This window comes from Stenella coeruleoalba (genome assembly GCF_951394435.1).
Source record: "Stenella coeruleoalba genome assembly, chromosome: 9".
In the NCBI taxonomy this organism is placed as follows: Eukaryota; Metazoa; Chordata; class Mammalia; order Artiodactyla; family Delphinidae; genus Stenella; species Stenella coeruleoalba.
The window spans coordinates 37,398,944-37,422,079 of record NC_137155.1 but is presented as its reverse complement, the minus strand read 5'-3'; the positions used below and the strand labels follow the sequence as shown (position 1 = coordinate 37,422,079).

Below are 23,136 nucleotides of genomic sequence, written 5' to 3'. Positions count from 1 at the left end.
CATATACTTACCATATAGTAATTACAAGGAGTATCATGGATAAGGTATGTACTGTGTGCCAGCCATCAAACACATAATTATTTCATTTAGCCTCAAAGCACTTTGAGGGGTGTATAATATTAATGCCCATTTTACAAAAAAGTAAATTGAGACTCAGAAAAATTGAGTAATTTGTACCAGGTCACAGTAATTAATAGATGATGGAGTCAGAATGTGAAATCAGGTCAATCTGACTTTAAAACCTCTCCTCTTCACATGAAAAGATGATCAGCATTGCTAATTATTAGAGAAATGCGAAATCAAGACTACGATGAGGTATCATCTCCCACCAGTCAGACTGGCCATCATGAAAAAGTCTACAAATGATAAATGCTGGAGGGGATGTGAAGAAAAGGGAACCCTCCTACGCTGTTGGTGGGAATGCAAATTGGTGCAGCCACCATGGAGAACAGTATGGAGGTTCCTTAACTAAAACAGAGCTATCATATGATCCAGCAATCCCACTCCTGGGCATATATCTGGAGAGAACTCTAATTCGAAGAGATACCCGCACCCCAATGCTCATAGCAGCACTATTTACAATAGCCAAGACATGGAAGCAACCTAAATGTCCATTGACAGATGAATGGATAAAAAAGATGTGGTATCTTGATACAATCGAATATTACTCAGCCATTAAAAAAAAAGAAATAATGCCATTTGTAGCAACACGGATGGACCTAGAGATTATCATAATAAGTAAAGTAAGTCACACAAAAAGACAAATATCATATGAAATCACTTATATGTGGAATCTAAAAAAAATGATGCAAATGAACTTATTTACAAAACAGAAACAGACTCACAGGCATAGAAAACAAATTTATGGTTACCAAAGGAGAAAGAGAGTGGGGAGGGATAAATTAGGAGTTTGGGATTAGCAGATAGAAACTACTATATATAAAATAGATAAACAAGGTCCTACTGTAGAGCACAGGGAACTATATTCAATATCTTATAATAAACCATAATGGAAAAGAATATATATATGAGCACACATATGTATAAGTGAATCACTTTGCTGTACACCAGAAACTAACACAGAATTGTAAAGCAACTATACTTCAATTAAAAAATAAATACATAAATAACCTCTCCTCTTATCCTCTGTGTGAAATTGTCTGACAATGAAGGGCATCTGAAAACTAAGAAAGGAAGTAAATGAATGTCTTAGAAGAGTATACGAGTATATGCAATGCTTTTACATCTTGATAAAAGAATTGTCATATGCATTACTTCTTAATGTCAGTGAGGGAAGAAAAGAAACAGTTTTAGTGGTACCTTTCATGAGAATAACTAAATTAACCCTTCTATCCAACACCTCTCTCTTATGGCCTTTAGAGGTATTGATTAAAGTGTGGACACTTTTCCAGGGATAGGCCAACATTTTGGCAGCTTGCTTCCCACCCCTCCACCTCTGCACTCAAACACAAATAAGGGAAGGAGGGAAGCAACATCTCTGTTAGCACTGGGAGGCTGTTCTGGGAGAGGGAAGACACTGATGAGCTCTGTGATGCTTGAACACCTTAACCAGGGTTGAACTCCTCTTTCTGTCGTTTCCCCCCTCGTCCTCCCACCAGCTGTCTACAACAGGAGGAAGTTAAACCCCAGAGAGGTAGCTCCTCCCTTGGGTGCATTTACAAAGGATGAAAAGGAAGTGCTGTGACTTTTAAAATTTCTCTTCCAATGTGAGCAATCACTTTCTGCCTGCTTATGCTCCTGAGACGACTACAAGATTTCGCCCTGGTCCAACTCTCTAGTGAATTTCCACTGACAAATTTCTCATTATTAAAGGTCACCTATTTCACTTCGAAGCAACTTCCTATTATCTGAGCAAGTTATCGCACTTTTACTTCGGACATCACTGTTCTCTCCAAAACTACATGAGATTTAGGGACACACGGAACCCAAATGGCTTCTTTCTTCTCTAGTTGTATGTTGGAACGCAGCCAAAGAAGTGTCAACTTCAAATCCCAGAGCCCTTTAAAATTCCCGAATTAGGATGTGCTTTGTCATCATTCCCATGGATGTATGTTTTGGCTTCTAAGAAGCATGCAAGGCATGGTAACCATGTAGAACAAAAAGAATATTTTGCTGCATATAAATGAATATTTGAATGAGGGCAGTATCTATCCTATGCAGGAACAATAGCTTTCTCAGGTAGAAAATACTCCATTTTTCATACTACATATTTTAAGATATTATCCATACTAGTTTGTAAGACAGAATTAAGAAATATACTGCTGAAGGATGACATCGTTCTGTAGGATTTAGAAGCAACAAAGTAATTTTGCTACTTTTCTTTAACAGTTTGCCCTAGCCTGTGGTAACTCAGAATATTTGCAAGGTATTTTTGAGGATGTTTAGTACTGTCTAAGAAAGAAGAGCAAGAAATTTGTAGGTATAGATGAGTAAAGGTTTAAAAGAACAGTCTACTTTTATTTCATGGTAAAAACAAGTTCATCAAAAATGTTCAACCACATATTAAAGATAATAAAGCAAGAATTATCATATTCTAAGTCCCCATTTGATTTAATTGAATCTATGATCTTTCTGATACGGTTTTACTTATATAAATCTTTTTAAGCACTGCTAAATAGCGTAGAGATGAAAAAAGTATTTGCTACTTTAAAATCTTGAAGAGTCAGACTATAGTTAATAGTTATGTATTTACTATTTATAACTTCCTCTCTAAAAATACAGGTATTGCATTCCTTGTCTTAAAATGTAACCTTATACATCTGTTGTGCACACATCTGGACATTTAGCCTAACTCATCATTTCCTTCTGTATGTCTCAAAACTGTCAGTTATTTCAGCCGAGATTCAGCCCTTGGGAGAACTGAAAAAGTTACATCCTTCTTTTGTCCAGGTTTTATAAACTCTCCTTTACCTTTTTCCCCAGGATATCAGTAAGTATAAAAATAAGCAGTCTGAATTCCTTCTGGCTCTGGAGAAAGGAGCACAGGAGGACGAGGGGCATCTGCTCCATTAACATTTGCTTCTATAAAGAACAAAGCCTTCATCTGAAAGAACAGACATGGACCGTCCACACAGTTATAAAACAAGCACTTTTTGGGGGGCAAAGGAAATACAATTTGAATATAAGAAGGAGGGAGCTTGAGCACCAATGAAGAAGATTTGTACTTTCAAAAGATAAGGATCTCACACTTCATAATTTAAATTTTTCAATTCATCAAGGAAAAAAACATGTACTATATGACATAGCAAATAATTAAATACATTAATATTATTTCGTGTCAAGATTTTCAGTGTAAGAGAATAAAAATGCAAATATGAAAAGTGAAGAGAAGAATGCTAGAGAGAGGCATGGACATATATACACTACCAAACGTCAAATAGATAGCTAGTGGGAAGCAGCCGCATAGCACAAGGAGATCAGCTCAGGGCTTTGTGACCACCTAGAGGGGTAGGATAGGGAGGGTGGGAAGGAGGCACAAGAGGGAAGAGATATGGGGATATACATATATGTATAACTGATTCACTTTGTTATAAAGCAGAAACTAACACACCATTGTAAAGCAATTACACTCCAATAAAGATGTGAAAAACAACAACAACAAACACAACTAAGCCCAAGCTCCTTGCCCAGAGATTCTAATTTAAGTGGTTCCGTTTCTAGTCTAGGTATGAATATATTTTTTAAAGCTTCCAAGGTGATTCTAACGTGCAGCCACAAAGAGTATCACAAGTCCATCAGCTAACAAACACTGTGCTCTAGGCTTAAAAGGACAGCAATATGAGTATAATATTGATGGTATGAGAGAAAGAGGGTAAGCCTCTTTGTATCCTACTGGAGCTTAATTCTCATTTTCAATAAATTTTTTGACATTTTAACAACCAAATTACTAAATTTAAATTTTCTTTCCTACCAAATATTTGAGGATTTATATATGTCAACAACAATCTAAAATAAATAGATTGGACAGATGGTGATATTAGTATATATTTTATTTAATTAGAAGTTAATTTTAGGGCTTCCCTGGTGGCGCAGTGGTTGAGAGTCCGCCTGCTGATGCAGCGGACGCGGGTTCGTGCCCGGGTCTGGGAGGATCCCACATGCCGTGGAGTCTGGAGCCTGTGCTCCACAGTGGGAGAGGCCACGGCAGTGAGAGGCCCGCGTACCGCAAAAAAAAAAAAAAAAAAAAAGAAGTTAATTTTATTAAGAGGCTAGAGTAATAACAAAGCCAAGAGACTCAGATCAATGGCCCCCAATCAAAATATTCAGGCTGTGGCACATCAACTCTGAGAGCTGGGCAAGTTACTTAAACAATATTTGTTTTAGTTTCCTCTTTTGTCAAAGTGCTGTGATAGAAGTCATCTCCTGGTTGCTTTAATTAAATATGAAAATGTATAAGAAGCACTTAGAAACACTGAGAAAGAACTCAGTAAATGTTAGGCAGTATTAATATTATTTCATAAAGTGACAGGTTTTCAATGCCGAATAGGATGACTTCTCGTCCTATTAGGTCTGGTACTTATCTGGCCTTAATATATTCACAAATATTTTTGTTTACTATACTTAATTCAAGTGCAGAAGATTCAAACTCTGGAGTCCCATAGAATTTAAAAATGGCAAGAAGACTTCCTGCCACCTGTAGAACATCCTACTTACATTTAAATTTTAGTGAAGTTCAGTGCTCACCCTTCACTCACAAACTTTTGGCAAAACCACTCAGAGTGATATCTTTTAGTTCTCCCTGCTGAAGTTTTTGATCTGTGTATATGCTGAAGTATGCATTTAGAGTCACTAAAAAGATGGTGGGTACTTAGGATCTAAGGAAATATGTATCATCCTTCCAAGAAGTTCATGTTATACTGTGGCTACGTATTTCTTTACATTGCAATATTCTTATTCATCTCCATTTTCATAAAATAGTAATCAACCTCTTTTCTTTACATTAATAATTATATCTACCTTTTTTCATATCCCAGTTTTCTACTGATCTTCATCTAGTCTAAAAAATAAGCTATGATGATAACAATGTGCCTATATAACCATTATCTGGCTTTATTCTTAAATTATATGACTGCTTGCACTGTTTCTTTTTAATAATTTTTTTAAATTATAGATTACTGTTATAAATATGATTTATATGTAACTGCCTGCACTAAATATCTTCTACTCAAACTCATTTGCTTTCTTTGCTTTCTATCAATACTTCTGACTCATGTGGCTTTAGGTCACTCTATTCTTTGAGTTATTTTTTTTCCTGAAGCAATATTATCACCATGATGGAGCCCTTAAAATTCTGCATAATGACATATTTTCCCACTATATTTCAAAATTTCTAAAGAAAAAGGGAGTACTGCTAATGAAATCTAATACAATGAAATAAAATTTCTTGTTGATTTAACTACCACCTGCACACCCGGTGCATTTTTCTGGGACTTGTCTGTACCGTTTAACTCATGGTATAAGCGCTTCACATTACAGGACGTGTCCCCTTCAGTGCTTCAAACAGCTCGAAGGCACAAAGCTGGCACTGAACATTTGTTTTTAAAAAATGATGCAGCACAAGCTACATACTGCAAAACCCTACAGTTGTGGAGGGTATTTTTTTGCATTATCAAGATTTGTGTGAATTTGGAGAGGGGAAAAAAATCAAACACATACTTTAGAAATGCCCATAACACAAAATTACATTTTGGAAAGCATTCTAAGAAATATGAGGCTTCAAATTGTAAGAAAAAGGACAAAGTCAAATTACCTATTAGTGTAAGAGAAGAAGGAACAAATCTGTTTTAGTGATTTTTTTCAAGTCATTTTCTAGGTCCTGGAAAAGAGATTTCAATCTCTAAGGAAAAAACTTTTGACAAATTAATATTTAATTAAGCTGAGAAGGCAACAAAAGAAACTTTAACATATAAATAAAATTTATAAATTCTAATAGATTTTGTTTCTTCCAAAAGAACAAGGTAAAAACAATGATGTTTGAAGGAAAAAAGAGTATGAATAAGTTTGACCTACCAAAAACAATTCAAATTATATGACATTCACTTGAGGAAAGAAACAATTTTAAAAGCAAAGGATACTGTAATTTTATTCTTATAGTTGACAACTATTCATTTAGGAAAAGATTGTTAATATCATGTCTGTATGAGTGGAAGCCTAAAACACAATCTTTCAGTGTTCCCTATTGTCTATATATCTGACCTGGTGGTGAGGCCTGAAATGTTCATTTTCCAATACATGCACCTTATTAAACACAGAGACGATTTTGTTAAAACTGATAAATCAAAATCCACATGACCTGTTTGATATAATCAGAATTCTCTAGCTTTAGTATATATTATATATTTCTACATATACCCAATGATACAAATATATAGGACATCTTTACAAGATCCTTCATGAAGTATTATTATTATCTCCAGGTAACAATAAGAAAAAATTGAGTTTGTATGAGGATAACTAAACTTAATTATGCATTTTGAGAAAGATAATTATTTTAACAACTAATATATTTAAGTATCATTTAAGGAAAAAATGATAATTTTCATAATATTATTATATATAACATATTAACAGAGAGACCTGACAACATAATAGTTAATATTTATTTTTTTACTTAATTATGTATCAGTCTCTGCCCTAAGTGTTTTCTCAATTGCAATTCATTTAAACCTCACAATGATCTTATGTGGGTTACACTATTGTTATTTGCGTCTTACAAATAAGGAAAAATAAAAGGAGGCATAGCTTGCTCAATAGTATACAGTAGGTAGTAGAGCCAAGGTCTGACCCTAGGCAGTTTAGCTCCAGGGATCATTCCTTACAACCTACTTACAGAGGTTGTCTATAATAGTTCTTTGTATATTTTAGAGAACAGTCCATTATCAGATGTGTATTTTGCAAAAACTTTCTCCTATCTGGCTTATCTTCTCATCCTTCTGACACTGTCTTTCACAGAGCAGAAGTTTTTAATTTTAATGAAGCCCAGCTTATCAATTTTTTCATGGATCATGTCTTTGTTGTTGTACCTGAAAAGTCATCTCAACACCCAAAATCTTACAGGTTTATTCCTATGTTACCTTCAAAGAGTTTTATAGTTTTGTTTGCTATTTAGGTCTGTGGTCCATTTTGAGTTAACTTTTGCGAAGGGCTGTTAGGTCTGTATTCAGAAGCATTTTTTTACATGTAGATGTCCAGTTGTTCCAGCACTATTTTTTGAAAAGACTCTGCTTCATTGCACTGCCTTTGCTCTTTTGTTGAAGGTCAGTTGACCATAGTTATGTGGATCTATTTGGGGGTCTCTAATCTATTCCATTGATCTATTTGTCTTTCTTTTGTCAGTACCACACTCTCTTGACCACTATAGCTTCATAATAAATCTTGAAGTAGTGTAGTGTCAGTCTTCCAACTTTGTTCTTCTCTGTCAATATTTTGTTGGCTATTCTTTTCTTCTCCGTCAATATTCTGTATTGGCTAGTCTTTTGCCTCTCCATATAAACTTTAGAATCAATTTGTCAATATCCACAAAGTAACTTGCTAAGATTTTGATTGGGAATGAATTGAATATATGGAGCAAGTTGGAAAGCACTGACATCTTGAGAATATTGAGTCTTCCAATATTCTGGCTTCAAAATCTACGTTTTTCTACCACTATACTTGTTGCTTCTCCAATGGCTTTCAATAATAGTTGATTTCTACTTATTAGTATTAATATTAATACTATTACTAGCATCATCACTTCAGGAATATGAGGGTTTTTTTTTAATAGATCTTTATTGGAGTATAATTACTTCACAATACTGTGTTAGTTTCTATTACACAACAAAGCGAATCAGCCACGTGCATACGCATGTCCCCGTATCCCCTCCCTCTTGAGCCTCCCTCCCATTCTCCCTCTCCTACCCTTCTAGGTCATCGCAAAGCACCGAGACAATCTCCCTGTGCTATGCTGCTGCTTCCCACCAGCCAACTATTTTACATTCGGTAGTGTGTACATACCGATGCTACTCTCACTTCGCCCCAGCTTCACCCTCCCATCCCATGTCCTCAAGTCCAATTCCTATGTCTATCAGTTTATTCCTGCCCTGCTACTAGGTTCATCAGTACCATGTTTTTTTTTTTCTTAAGATTCCATATATATGTGTTAGCACACAGTATTTGTTTTTCTCTTTCTGATTTACTTCACTCTGTATGACAGACTCTAGGTCCATCCACCTCACTACAAATAACTCAGTTTAGTTTCTTTTTATGGCTCAGTAATATTCTATTGTATATATGTGCCACATCTCCTTTATCCATTCATCTGTTGATGGACATTTAGGTTGCTTCCATGTCCTACATGTTGTAAATACTGCTGCAATCAACATTGTGTTACATGTCTCTTTTGGAATTATGGTTTTCTCAGGGCTGGGTCATATGGTAGTTCTATTTTTAGTTTTATAAGGAACCTTCAGACTGTTTTGCATAGTGGTTGTATCAATTTACATTCCCACCAACAGTGCAGGAGGGTTCACTTTTCACCACACCCTTCCTAGCATTTATTGTTTATATATATATATATATATATATATATTTTTTTTTTTTTTTTTTGCAGTATGCGGGCCTCTCCTATTGCGGAGCACAGGCTCCGGACGCGCAGGCTCAGTGGCCATGGCCCACGGGCCCAGCCGCTCCACGGCATGTGGGATCTTCCCAGACTGGGGCACAAATCCGTGTCCCCTGCATCAGCAGGCAGACTCTCAACCACTGCGCCACCAGGGAAGCCCCTATATTTTTTGATAATGGCCATTCTGATTGAGGTGAGGTGATACCTCATTGTAGCTTTGATTTGCATTGCTCTAATGATTAGTGATGTTGAGCAGCTTTCCATGTGCCTCTTGGCCATCTGTATGTCTTCCTTGGTGAAATGTCTATTTAGGTCTTTTGCCCATTTTTTAACTGGATTGTTTTTTTTTTTTTTTGATATTGAGCTCCATGAGCTGTTTGTATATTTTGGAGATTATCCTTTGTCTGTATTTTCATTTGCAACTATTTTCTCCCATTCTGAGGGTTGCCTTTTTGTCTTGTTTATGGTTTCCTTTGCTGTGAAAAACTTTTAACTTTAATTAAGAACCATTTGTTTATTTTTGTTTTTATTTCCGTTACTCTAGGAGGTGGGTCAAAAAAGATCTCGCTATGGTTTATGTCAAAGAGTGTTTTTCCTGTGTTTTCCTTTTAAGAGTTTTATAGTGTCTGGTCTTATACTTAAGTCTCTAATTCATCTGGAGTCTATTTTTGTGTATGGTGTTAGGTAGTGTTCTAATTTCTTTCTTTTACATGTAGCTGTCCAGTTTTCCCAGCACCACTTATTGAAGAGGCTATCTTTTCTCCATTGTATGTTCTTGCCTCCTTTGTCATAAATTAGGTGCCCATGTGCGCGTGGGTTTATCTCTGGGCATTCTATCTCGTACCATTGATCTATATTTCTGTTTTTGTGCCAGTACCATACTCTCTTGATTACTGTAGCTCTGTGGTATAGTTTGAAGTCAGGGAGCCTGATTCCTCCAACTCCGTTTTTCTTTCTCAAGATTGCTTTGGCTATTTGGGGTCTTTTGTGTTTCCCTACAAATTGTAAAATGTTTTGTTCTAGTTCAGTGATAAATGCCATTGGTAGTTTGATAGGGATTGCACTGAATCTGTAGATTGCTTTGGGTAGTATAGTCATTTTCACAATGTTGATTCTTCCAATCCAAGAACATGGTATATTTCTCCATCTGTATATGTCATCATTGATTTCTTTCATCAGTGTTTTATAGTTTTGTAAGTACAAGTCTTTTGCCTCCTTAGGCAGGTTTATTCCTAGGTACTGTATTCTTTTTGTTGCAATGGTAAATGGGAGTGTTTCTTTAATTTCTCTTTCTGATTTTTCCTTGTTGGTGTATAGGAATGCCAGAGATTTCTGTGTATTAATTTTGTAACCTGCAACCTTACCAAATTCATTGCTTAGTTGCAATAGTTTTCTGGTGGCATCTTTAGGATTTTCTATGTATAGTATCAAGTCATCGGCAAACAGTGACAGTTTTACTTCTTCTTTTCCAATTTGTACTCCTTTTATTTCTTTTTCTTCTCTGATTGCTGTGGCTAGGACTTCCAAAACTATGTTGAATATGAGTGGTGAGAGTGGACATCCTTGTCTTGTTCCTGATGTTAGTGGAAGTGCTTTTAGTTTTTCACCATTGAGTATGATGCTTGCTGTGGGTTTGTCATATACAGCCTTTATTATGTTGAGGTAGGTTCCCTCTATGCCCATTTTCTGGAGAGTTTTTATCATAAGTGGGTGTTGAATTTTGTCAAAAGCTTTTTCTGTACCTATTGAGATGATCATATGGTTTTTATTCCTTAATTTGGTAATGTGGTGTATCACACTGATTGATTTGTGTAAACTGAAGAAATCTTGCATCCCTGGGATAAATCCCACTTGATCATGGTGTATGATCCTTTTAATGTGCTGTTGGATTCCGTTTGCTAGTATTTTGTTCAGGATTTTTGTATCTATGTTCATCAGTGATGTTGGTCTATAATTTTCTTTTTTTGTGATATATTTTCCTGGTTTTGTTATCAGGGTGAAGGTGGCTTCACAGAATGAATTTGTGAGTGTTTCTCCCTCTGCAATTTTTGGAAGAGTTAGAGAAGGATGGGTGTTAGCGCTTCTCTAAATGATAGAATTCGCCTCTGATGCCATCATCCTGGACTTTTGTTTGTTGGAAGATTGTTAATTATGGTTTCAATTTTATTACTTGTGATAGGTCTGCTTATATTTTCTAATTCTTCCTGGTTCAGTCTTGGAAAATTGTAACTTTCCAAGAATCTGTCCATTTCTTCGTGGTTGTCCATTTTATTGGCATATAGTTGTTTGTAGTAGTCTTATAATCTTTTGTATTTCTGCAGTGTCAGTTGTGATTGCTCCTTTTTCATTTCTAATTTTATTGATATGCGTCCTCTCCCTTTTTTTCTTGATGAAGCCGGCTAAGGGTTTATCAATTTTATTTATCTTCTCAAAGAACAAACTTTTAGTTTTATTGCTCTTTGCTATTGTTTTCTTCATTTCCATTTCATTTATTTCTGCTCTGATCTTTATTACTTCTTTCCTTCTTCTGACTTTGGGTTTTCTTTGTTCTTATTTCTCTAGTTGTTTTAGGTGTAGGGTTAGATAGTTTATTTGAGATTTTTCTTGGTTTTTGAGGTGAGATTGAATTGCTATAAACTTCCCTCTTAGAACTGTTTTTGCTGCATCCCATAGGTTTTGGATCACCGTGTTTTCATTGTTATTTGTTCCTATGTATTTTTTTATTTCTTCTTTGATTTCTTCAGTGTTCTCTTGGTTATTTAATAGTGCACTGTTTAGCCTCCATGTATTTGTGTTTTTTACAGTTTTTTTTCCTGTAATTGATTTCCAATCTCATAGCATTGTGGTCAGAAAAGATGCTTGATATGATTTCAATTTTTTTAAATTTTCCAAGCCTTGTTTTGTTACCCAAGATGTGATCTATCCTGGAGAATGTTCCATGTGCACTTGAGAAGAAAGTGTATTCTGTCACTTTTGGGTGGAATGTTCTATAAATATCAATTAGATCTATCTGGTCTATTGTGCCACTTAAAGCTTGTGTTCCCTTATTTATCTTCTGCTTGGATGATCTGTCCATTGGTGTAACTGGGGTGTTAAAGTTCCCTACTATTATTGTGTTACTGTCAATTTCTCCTTTCATGATTGTTAGCATTTCCCTTATGTATTGAGGTGCTCCTATGTTGGATGCATAAACATTTATAATTCTTATATCTTCTTCTTGGATTGATCCTTTGATCATTATGTAGTGTCCTTCCTTATCTCTTGTAACAGTTTTTACTTTAAAGTCTATTTTATCTGATATGAGAATTGCTACTCCAGCTACCTTTTGATTTCCATTGGCATGGAATATCTTTTTCCATCCCTTCACTTTCAATCTGCATGTATCCTTAGGTCTGAAGTGGGTCTCTTGTAGACAGCATATATATGGGTCTTGTTTTTGTATCCATTCAGCCAGTCTGTGTCTTCTGGTTGGGGCATTTCATCCATTTACATTCAACATTATTATCAATATGTATGTTCCTATTACCATTTTCTTAATTGTTTGGGGTTTGGTTTTGTGGGTCTTTTTCTTCTCTTGTGTTTCCCACTTAGGGAAGTTTCTTTAGCATTTGCTGTAAAGCTGGTTTGGTGGTGCTGAATTCTCTTAGCTTTTACTTTTCTGAAAAGCTTTTGACTTTTCCATCGAATTTGAATGAGATCCTTGCTGGGTAGAGTAATCTTGATTGTAGGTTTTTCTCTCATCACTTTAAGTATATCCTGCCACTCCCTTCTGGCCTGCAGAGTTTCCACTGAAAAATCAGCCTGATACCCTATGGGGATTCCTTTATATGTTATTTTTTGTTTTTCCCTTGCTGCCTTTAATATTTTTTCTTTGAATTTAATTTTTGTTTGTTTGATTAATATGTGTCTTGGTGTGTTTTTCCTAGGGTTTATCCTGTATGGGACTCTCTGTGCTTCCTAGACTTGGGTGACTATTTCTTTTCCCATGTTAGGGAAGTTTTCAACCATAGTCTCTTCAAATATTTTCTCAGACCCTTTCTTTTTCTCTTCTTCTTCTGGGACCCCTATAATTCGAATGTTGGTGTGTTTAGTGTTGTCCCAGAGGTCTCTGAGACTGTATTCAATTCTTTTCAGTCTATTTTTCTTTTTTCTGTTCCTCGGCAGTTATTTCCACCCATTTGCATTCCAGCTCACTTATTTGTTCTTCTGCCTCCGTTATTCTGTTATTGATTCCTTCTAGTGTATTTTTCATTTCAGTTATTATGTTGTTCATCTCTGTTTGTTTGTTCTTTAGTTGTTCTAGATCTTTGTTAAACATTTCTTGTATTTTCTTAACCCATGCCTCCATTCTATTTCTGAGATTCTGGATCATCTTCACTATCATTACTATGAATTCTTTTTCAGGTAGATTGCCTATTTCCTTTTCATTTATTTGGTCTCGTAGGTTTTCACCTTGCTCCTTCATCTGTGACATATTTTTTCGCCATCTCATTTTTTTTTTTTTAATGAATGGGATTGTGTTCCTGTCTTACTGGTTGTTTGGCCTGAGGCTTCCAACACTGGGGTTTGTAGGCTATTGGGTAGAGCTGGGTCTTGGTACTGAGGTGAGGAACACTGTGAGACCTCACTCCAATGAATATTCCCTGGGGTGTGAAGGAATATGAGTTTTTAACATAATTCCATTTGGTTTTTATATAACCACTTTGAAAAAGGTTAATCAGCATATTCAGAAGTTTGGAAATTTAAGAACTAATGCCAATGAGAAGGACAAAGTTTCTTTTGTGAATTTTAAGAATTCACTCCAAAATCATCTTTGCACTTCCCCTATCATTATTGTAGTTAATTGTTAATGTCTTTTACCCATAATAAAATGAACAACTGGTGTTCACATATGTTATTATCCAAGCTACCTCTGATGCCTAATATAGGGTTCGTATAAGATAGATGGTCATTAAACATTTGTTGAAAAAGTTAATGCATGAATGAGTAGATGCATGAATGAAAAGATTATAATCATAGAAAGAAGTCTCTAAGTTAGTTAATGATTCTTGCTGGAATTTTCACTTAGAGTATTTTCCTAGTACTTCACCATGCTTAGTCTCTTTTATTGTAGATTTTAATATTATGACACTAAATTCAGTCACAATTACACTTGTTTAATAAGTGAAAGAGGATAGATTCCAATTGATTTGGCCTTTTGTGGTCTAAAATGTCTTTGCTCGTAGATCTTATTTGCTAATGCACCATATGCCTTTAGTAACAGAAACTTTTTCAAATTCTCCTTTTGAGCAAAAATATTTGGCACAAATGAGACAAATTTGTATGGAAACACAAAAAACCCTGAACAGCCAAAACAATATTAAGAAAGAAGAACAAAGCTGGAGGTATCACACACCATGATTTCAAACTACACTACAAAGGTAAAGTCATCTAAACAGTATGGTACTGGCACAAAAAGAGATACACAGATCAATGGAAGAGAATAGAGATCCCAGAAATGAACCCACAGTTATATGGGCAATTAGTCTACAACAAAGGAGGCAAGATTATACAATGGGGAAAAGATATTCTTTTCAATAGATGGTGCTGGGAAAAATGGACAGCTATAAGCAGAAGAATCAAACTGAACTACTCTCACACACCATGCACAAAAATAAATTCCAAATGCATTAAAGACTTAAATGTAAGACCTGAAACCATAAAAAATCTAGAAAACATAGGCAATACTGTCTTTGACATCAGTCTTAGCAAAAAATGTTTTTGAATGTGTCTCCTCAGTCAAGGGAAACAAAAACAAATAAATAAATGGGACTACACCAAACTAAAAAGCTTTTGCACAGCAGAAGAAACTATCAACAAAATGAAAAGGCCACCAATGAATGGAAGAAGATATTTACAAATGATATATTTGATAAGGTGTTAATATCCAAAATATACAAAGAACTCAACATAGAAACTCAACATTAAAAAAAAAAAGCAACCTGATTTTAAAATTGGCAGAATATTGTAATAAACATTTTCCAGAGAAGACATATAGATGTTCAAAAGGGACATGAAAAGATGTTCAACATCAGTAATCAGTAGGAAAATGCAAATCAAAGCCACAATGAGATATCATCTCATACCAGTCAGAATGCCTATTATCAAAACTACAGCAAATAAGGAGTGTTATCTAAGATGTTAAAAAAGAGGAACCCTTGTGCACGGTTGGCGGGAACATAAATTGGTACAGCCAATATGGAAAACAACATGGAGATTCCTCAAAAAATTAAAAATAAAACTACCATACAATCCAGCAATTCCACACCTGGGTACTTATCCGAAGAAAACAAAAACAGTACTTAGAAAAGATATATGCATCCCTATGTTCATTTCAAAATAATTTACAATAGCCAAGAAATGGAAGAAACTTAAACACCCATCATAGATGAATGGATAAAGAAGAGGTGCTATATATATATATATATACATAATGGAATATTACTCAGCCAAAAAAAAAGAATGAAATCTTACAATTTGTGACAACATGGATGGACCAAGAGGGTATTATGCTAAGTGAAATAACTCAGACAGAGAAAGGCAAATACTGTATTATTTCACTTATATGTGAAATCTAAAAAAACAAAACAAATATAACAAAACAGAAACAGAGTTATAGATACAGAGAACAAACAGGTAGTTGTGAGGGGATGGGGGTGGTGGGGAGGAAAGAAGTAGGTGAAGGAGATTAAGAGGTACAAACTTCCAGATTCAAATAATGAGACATGGGTATGAAATGTACAGTGTGGGGAATATAGTCTATAACTATGTTATATATTTGCACAGTGAAATATCATTTTTTTCCAACTAGCTTTCCATCACAAGTCAAAAGTCTTTGAACTTATGAGTAAGCTTCATAGCCTGAAAGTGTTGAGTGTTTTTCCAGAAGGTTTTCAGATTTTTTTAATGCCTGCCTTTACTGGACTTGGTTCAAAATTTTCTAATGGGAAGCATACTTTAAACAGCCTTGATTCCATGTTTTTAATATATTATTTTACTTTATTGCTATTCCCTGAGAGCACTTACAATCAACATATTTTTTAAAGTTTTATATTTGGTAATATTCTGTTGGTTCTTTGTTTCCTGTTATAATGGGCTTTCAAATATTAAGCAAATTAGCAGATTTTCCAAACACACACATCTATACAGGACAGTGTGATATTAGAAGGTTCCTGAAATTAAGTAATACAATGTAAATGCTTTCTGCATTACCCATTTGCTGCATAGAAAGTGAGGAAAATTGCCAATGGGTTTATTTTAGGGAGAAAACTACTATTTTGAAATAAAATACCAAGTTTACCACATCAATCCTATTTTATTCTTAATCATGTTCAATTTGGGAGTATCCTCTTACATTTATATATAAGGAAATGATGTAAGGAGCTGACCTATTATTTTCAAAGACAAAGGTTATCATACACAAAATAAATAACTTTTTCTAGTTTATCTGTTCACTACAAAGTTTTTAATGAATTAACACTTTTTATAGTCTCATTAAATGTACATGTTTAAAGTGCTTAACAAAATAATGCCATGTTTAAAGTTTAACTGCCTTAAGCATAACGCTGTCCATGCTACTCCTATTTCCTTCATCCTTGCTTGGGAAGGATATTTGGTCACACATACTCCTACACACACATAGCTCAGTTATTCACCCTGATCTCAGAGCTCTTCTTTCCACCTCCCATCTATTTTTTATTATTATTCCAGGTTTCTTCCTCTTCCTTCCTTCCTCCCCACCCACTCAACCCAACTACCCACTGAAATCCTGAGTTCTGCTCTTCAGTAGTTTTTCCAAATTAGCACTTTCCTCCGTTTCCCTTCAGCAATATTTTGCATGCCTAATTCCTCCTTAGAGACCACTTGTTCATCCTAGCTCTACAATCATTCTCCAATTTCTGCTTATCTCACGAGAGATTTAGACAGCTCCATGCTCTTCCATTTTCCATTCCATAACAAAACATTTCTTTGGAAGGTGTGGCCAAGAATCCCCAAAAGCAAGTTCAGTGAACCAGTACCGTAAGAAGGCTTTGTAGCAGACGAGAAATTTTGCAAAGCTGTGGTCACACTAAAGTGCATTATGGCTAATGCCTAGCTGATTGCATTTTCATTTGTAAATATGGCAATACTGCCAAGAACATGAATCAGGCTTACATATGACAGCAGGTTACCTAGGATTCCATGCTGTTACAAAGCTCTTCTGAAAGACCCTTGATAATTGGGGTGTGGAGTGATGCTATAGTCAACACTTTCTAAATGGTTTTAAAAATAAATTATATACAAGGGGTGTGAAAAATGTACCTCTATAATTTCACTTTTTTTCAACAATGACTTCAGATTGTTTCCATTTAAATTACAAATGAAATTTCATTATTAATCTTTAGATGCTGTAAAATAAACTAAGTTATTCATCTAGTCACTTGTTCAATAAATATTTACTGAATACCAGCTATGTGGCAAACACAGTTCAACATAAGTTGAGTATCAAAAAAGTCTTGGTTTTCAACTTACCATGAGCCATACGATGAAACCAGTAGTAACCAAAGTCAACTCCCAAGAAAGTTAAATACCAAGTCCATGGAGAATCCCAAGGCAAACTGATAAGCCTGTAGTTCTCCCAGATATAAATGTAACTGGTCAGTTCAATGCTCCTGGAAAACCAACTGGAAAGATACAATGTATAAGCAATGATTATACTATATTTTAGATGTAAAATTATGCTAAACCATTTTAGATAATATTTAAAAATTAATATGTTCATACATAAAAATAAAATCCTTTCCCCCTTTCTCTTGGCTTCTTACTGCTCTATCATACCTTTGAAGAGGCTCAATTTCCTTGGTATCAAAATGATTCACATGATGTTTCCTTTTGCATAACAGGCATCATGGATGTCAACTATTCCCCTATTTCATGGAATTGAGGAAGTTCCCTTTATATGTCTCTTAAAAATACTTTTCATGGAAACCATATAACATAAAAATGACAAAACTATGACTTATTTTCTGTGACTGTCATTTCTAAATCTTAGTAAAGAACACAAGAAGGGTGCTTTTTAAAGGAAATGTAAAAAGTAGCATATTTTTTAAAGGGACTGCAAAATGACTACTGCCTTAAAATATATTAATCCCATAAAGTTTGCCTTTAAAGTTGCTTCTGACTGACTCTATTCTCTCTTCCTGTCTAGTCCCTCCTCTCTTTCACACACACACACACACACACACACACACACTCTATGTTTTCTAGATATTATTCTTAAGACTACAAATTGGATTCTCATAGCATATCAGTATTTCTTACAGTAATATAAACTATGGATCTCATAAGGGAATAATTTTTCCCTAGAAATAAACAATTGTTTTTAAAACCCAGACAGCATATCTCTTACCACATATTCTACCAAGCTTCTATAAATTCTTATGTCAAGAAATTTCAAAAATATACATAATATACTTCAATTTTATAAAGAGTAGTATTTTTTCTTTTAAATCTCCTGTGATCAAATTTAGGATCAGACTCAAGATAATCATTCCTTTTATCACTTTTATAGATATGATTGAACTGACTTTTTCATTAATATTTTTCACTTATATGTAAAATGAATTATTCTACTTAATAAAGATTTATTTATAAACCATGAACAAGTGAGAAAGTTCTGAAATATTCTAACTTTAAATAAAAGTCAAAGAAGCAGCTCATTAGTTTATTGTTAAAATTCATTATTTCACTAGTATTTCCCTTTACATAGTCATCATCTATGAATTAGCATGTTACTGGTTTTGTTGGAGACCCAGATGTTTACTTTTAATCTAATGTTGACATTAGTTATGATATGACTTTAACTGTGATTTAAAAACTTTAAAATTGTCTCACATTTTGAATCCTTCAAGTTATTATTTAATCAGTAACATAAAACACTAGGCTTCTTCACAACAGCATTAATATAAGTAACTAATAGAAATGCCAAATACCTACACTTTGAAAAAGGATTACACATCATCAGATCTTAAAACTCAGTTTTCAATTTAAGATTACTCTAGGTTTGTAAATTGGTCCCCATACACGGAGGGTAAGAAGAAACTAAAGAAAGAGACAGAACACTCCAGACTGGGAAGTGGCAGTTTTAACAAACAAGGAACTTAGAGAGGAGGTTTGTCTTCTGTGGCTGCAAGACATGTAAATGTCCATACTCACACTCCAGAATGTTAAAATTTTCTAGAAAGGTCTTAACTGGGTTCAAGTCACTTATTCAGTCCAGATGGTCTCAACAACACCTTACTCTCTCAAGACTGCATCCTTGAAACAGCTGTTAGCATGGGACTGTAGATGGAACTTACATTCCATGGACAGGGGAGAGAGTAAGGGAAAGGGGAAGGGGAAGTAAAGTTCAGCTTATAGGTCAACCAGGGTCGCATCCTCTCCACGACCTCCTCCAACAATTATATGGCTGGAAAGAGCAATTTTGTCCTTATTTGTGAGTCCTTGATCCAAGGAGACTACCTACCCAGCACCCCTGTCACAACTCAGGCAATGCCCTGAATACTTCCAGAATCCCCTGTCAAGTGGCCCTGAGCCTGCTTTCAGGACTGCATGGGCCTCTTTCCTGGTCCAGGCCTCCAGAGGGTCCACCTATGCATGCGTGTAAAGTCCTCAACATGACAAGGTAGACAAAAGTGGCTTCATTGGACGTGTAGACAGAGCTGGGACGAGCAGTCTGGGGTGTGCACACACAGGTGTGTGAGGTCCCTCATGAGACAGCACAGGCCATGGGCCAGGGGCTTTCACCCTGTTCTGGAACTCTGAGGAATCCAAGAACTTGAAATTTGAAATGTGTCTTCCAATTTGTCATCCAGGTTATTTATCAGGGTAGGGGGAATAGAACGAATTTTATTTTAAAGCATGTTAGCTTGGTTGGTAATTCTTACACATCTAGACTAAGGCTTCTGAACAGTGTCATTACTGACATTTGGACAAGATAATTCTTTGTAGTAGGGGTCTGTCCTGTGAAAACTATTACCCAAATTATGAAACCTTATAATTGCTCCCTAATACTCATTAGTAGAGGATTAACCACATAAAATTCAAGTTTTAGGGAAAAAATGGTGAATAATATCAATCTTATATGATTATAACTTATTATTACTTAATTTTTCTAAAACAGAAATTCTAAAGTTAGACACTGCTGCTATTTGGGCCAGATGATCCTTTGCTGTGGGGGCCTATCCTGTGCTTTGTAGGAGGTTTAGCAGCATCCCTGGCCTCTGCCCACTAGATGCCAGTAGCACAGCCCTCCACCCAGGTGTGACAACAAAATGTCCAAATGTCTCCCAGGGGCAAAACTGCCCCAGTTGATAACCCTAAAAAAGACTGATCTAGAAAGAAAAAATTAAAACTTAGGAAAATGCAATAGAAAGTTGAAATAATCTAGATTTTTTTATATCCGCTTTACTACATGGTGTCAAAGCAGGTCAATTCATGGATTCATTCAGTCATTCAAAAAATTCATATTAAGTGCCTGCTAGGTTCCAGGCACAGCACAAGAAAGGGAGGACACACTGGTGAAGAGGGCAAATACAGCCACCTGCCTCATCAATGTCCCACCAATTCAGTATCTCTTTTTAAAGCTGCTATCTTTCTTGTCAGTTTTCTAGTGACAATTGAAATAGGCTTTCAGATAACAAAACTTCAATAATAGAAAGAGGGTCCCTGGAAAACTTCCATGTGTAAAACAAAAAGAACCTGCCTGTAATTGAAATACTTTATTTCCTGTGCAGGTGCCAGGTCTTGAGCAGACACCCAATTTATTATTCTGTCAACTTACTTATTAGGGTTGACACAAATCGAGCTGAAATATGCCTTACATACTACAGGCAAGGCTGTTTCTTTTTTTTTTTTTTTTTTCACACCTTAGCACAAAGCCAAACTTTCCTCAAGGTGAAGGGAAAGAGTGGAGAAGCTGTGGGAATTAAATTCCCGGTACTCTATCAGCAAGATGAATATGATCCTCTTCCATCATAAATGGGAAAAAACAGAAATGGAGTGCCCACAACTAAAAACAATTCGGCAAGAGATACACCTGGGAAATGATTATCAAGCTCTGGAAAGCCCTTGATTGCAGGAAATAGCACCTATATTTTCAAAAATGTTCCCACCAGACCTTGAATCATAAGACTAACCCTCTTCCTCTTTCTCTTCCCAATTCCTTCATTCTCTCCCAGCCCCCAATCCCAGCATATGACTCTGCACTCTGGAATTCAAATGACAACTCTAACCCCTATCCTGTAGAAAGAGACGTATGTAATATGCATATATAGTGAGCTTACTTTATCATGTGGAGATGGAAATTAGGTAGCACAGGGGCTTTGAATAACCAAATGCTAGATCCGTTTTATTCATTAAGTTTGAATGCAAGACTGAGAAAATAATCTAAATATAAGGAGGCATTAGACTCCTCTAATTAACAACCTGTATGTGTAGAGACTCCCCTCCCATTTTGTCCTATATTCTTTATAAATTCACCCCAAATAGCTATTTCTCTTGGGTCTGAAGTATATCTTCTGGCAAATGAAAGACAGTTAATTTTTCATGTGTTTTATGTAAGCTTTTCTGTCCACACTAGAAATCTGTCCTGTCAGACTGGTGGTTGCCAAGGGGGAGGGGGTTGGGGGAGGGATGGAATGGGAGATTAGGGTTAGCAGATGTGAGCTTTTATATATAGAATGGACAAACAACAAGGTCCTACTGCATAGCACAGAGAACTATATTCAATATCCTATGATAAAGGAAAAGAATATTTTTAAAAAGAATGTATGTGTGTGTGTGTGTGTGTGTGTGTGTATGTATAACTGAATCATTTTGCTGTATAGCAGTAATTAACACAACACTGTAAATCAACTACACTTCAATAAAAATAAAATCTGTCGGGCTTCCCTGGTGGAGCAGTGGTTGAGAGTCCGCCTGCCGATGCAGGGGACACGGGTTCGTGCCCCAGTCTGGGAAGATCCCACATGCCGCGGAGCGGCTGGGCCCGTGAGCCATGGCCGCTGAGCCTGCGCATCCGGAGCCTGTGCTCCGCAACGGGAGAGGCCACAACAGTGAGAGGCCCGCATACCGCAAAAAATAAAAAATATAAAATAAAATCTCTCCTGTCAATGTTTACTGACTGTAAAATCTGGTAAGATACCAAAATAGTATTCCAGTACTGATGGTGGATTTTTAAAAATATAAAGTTACCTTATAATGTTGAAATTTTTCAATAATCAATAAATGAGAATAAGTATTTGAGGATTGAGAATTACAAAGCTAATCTGTTATCAAAGTCATCTGAGTGTGAATGTTCCCATCATCAAAAGTAGAGAAAGGTAACACTGGACAGGTCGTTCACCATCTCACTATCTCTCAGCTAATTTGACATGAGAGCATTAGGCTGAATGGACCTTAAAATTATCTAGCTCTCAAAATACTCTCATGCTCTAATCATTAATCAAGCAAATGAAATTTGATGTAAGGCTCTCACTGCAAACTGTTAAAATTTCAAAGCAACTTTCAGAGTAAGTTGAATTACGTACTCAGTGTTCACAGACGTCTGCCAACTTGTACTATTTTATAACTGTCATTAGAGAAATTTGGCCAGATTATGCAAAATTGAAAAAAATAAATTAGACTTTTTATTTCTAAAAATCTTGTCATAAATTAGAAAATAAACCAATATTTAAATGAGATCATTTGAAATACCCTTACAAGTTTCACGAAGTTATAAATAAATTAATATATATATAACTATATGTTATATATATAATTATATATATATTGATTTTTCTGATAAATTCCGTTGTTTACTTCTAAATCTCTTATACCTGGCCCAGGAACTTGCACTCTCTATCTGTAAAGCTACTGCCACTTTTGCTCCATCTAGTGGAATATTGATTTTTGCTCAGTAATAACAAAATACATAACACAAGCTCTACCTTCTGCAGGCAGACATTTGTACTGCTATTTCCTACTGTGAAATGACATTTATGAAACAATCACTTAATTTAATTTCTTTTTAAAACAACCGCAAAACCATAGACTTTTGTAAACACAATGTGGTAGATCTGGAAGAAGTAAATGTGCTACATTTTTTACTTTGCAAGAAGTAAATTACTTCAAGTAATTCAATTACTCTACTGAATAAGCACGCAAAGCCAGACTAATAAGTGCAAGGAAGCTTGCATTCATCATTTGGGAAGGATAGTCTAAGAGCTAGCTCTGAAGTCACACCATTAATAACAAAGTCTATTTATAAGGTTTCTAAGGTAAAAGTTAAGGGGACATGTAAAAGTTAAGGGGGCATTCTCTCTAGCAAAAATAACTAACAAACCAGCAGATTTTTTAGATATATTTTGTTTGCATGGGGTGTTCGTTTCATAATTTTCTAAGTTAATAAAAATATGTTAATATTCATAATAAAATACCATTATTAACATTACATAAAT

At 35.3% G+C, this 23,136-nt stretch overlaps 1 protein-coding gene across 5 annotated transcripts in view; it reads right to left on the bottom strand.

Annotated features, from left to right (window-relative positions):
- The window catches only part of AGMO (alkylglycerol monooxygenase), a 374,058-nt gene that overhangs the window by 293,518 nt on the left and 57,404 nt on the right, over window positions 1-23,136 (bottom strand). For all 5 annotated transcript variants that reach the window (XM_079932554.1, XM_079932551.1, XM_079932555.1 and 2 more), the window contains one exon: window positions 17,171-17,322. In XM_079932554.1, coding sequence (XP_079788680.1) covers window positions 17,171-17,322 — 152 coding nt within the window. The remainder of the gene's footprint in view (window positions 1-17,170; window positions 17,323-23,136) is intronic.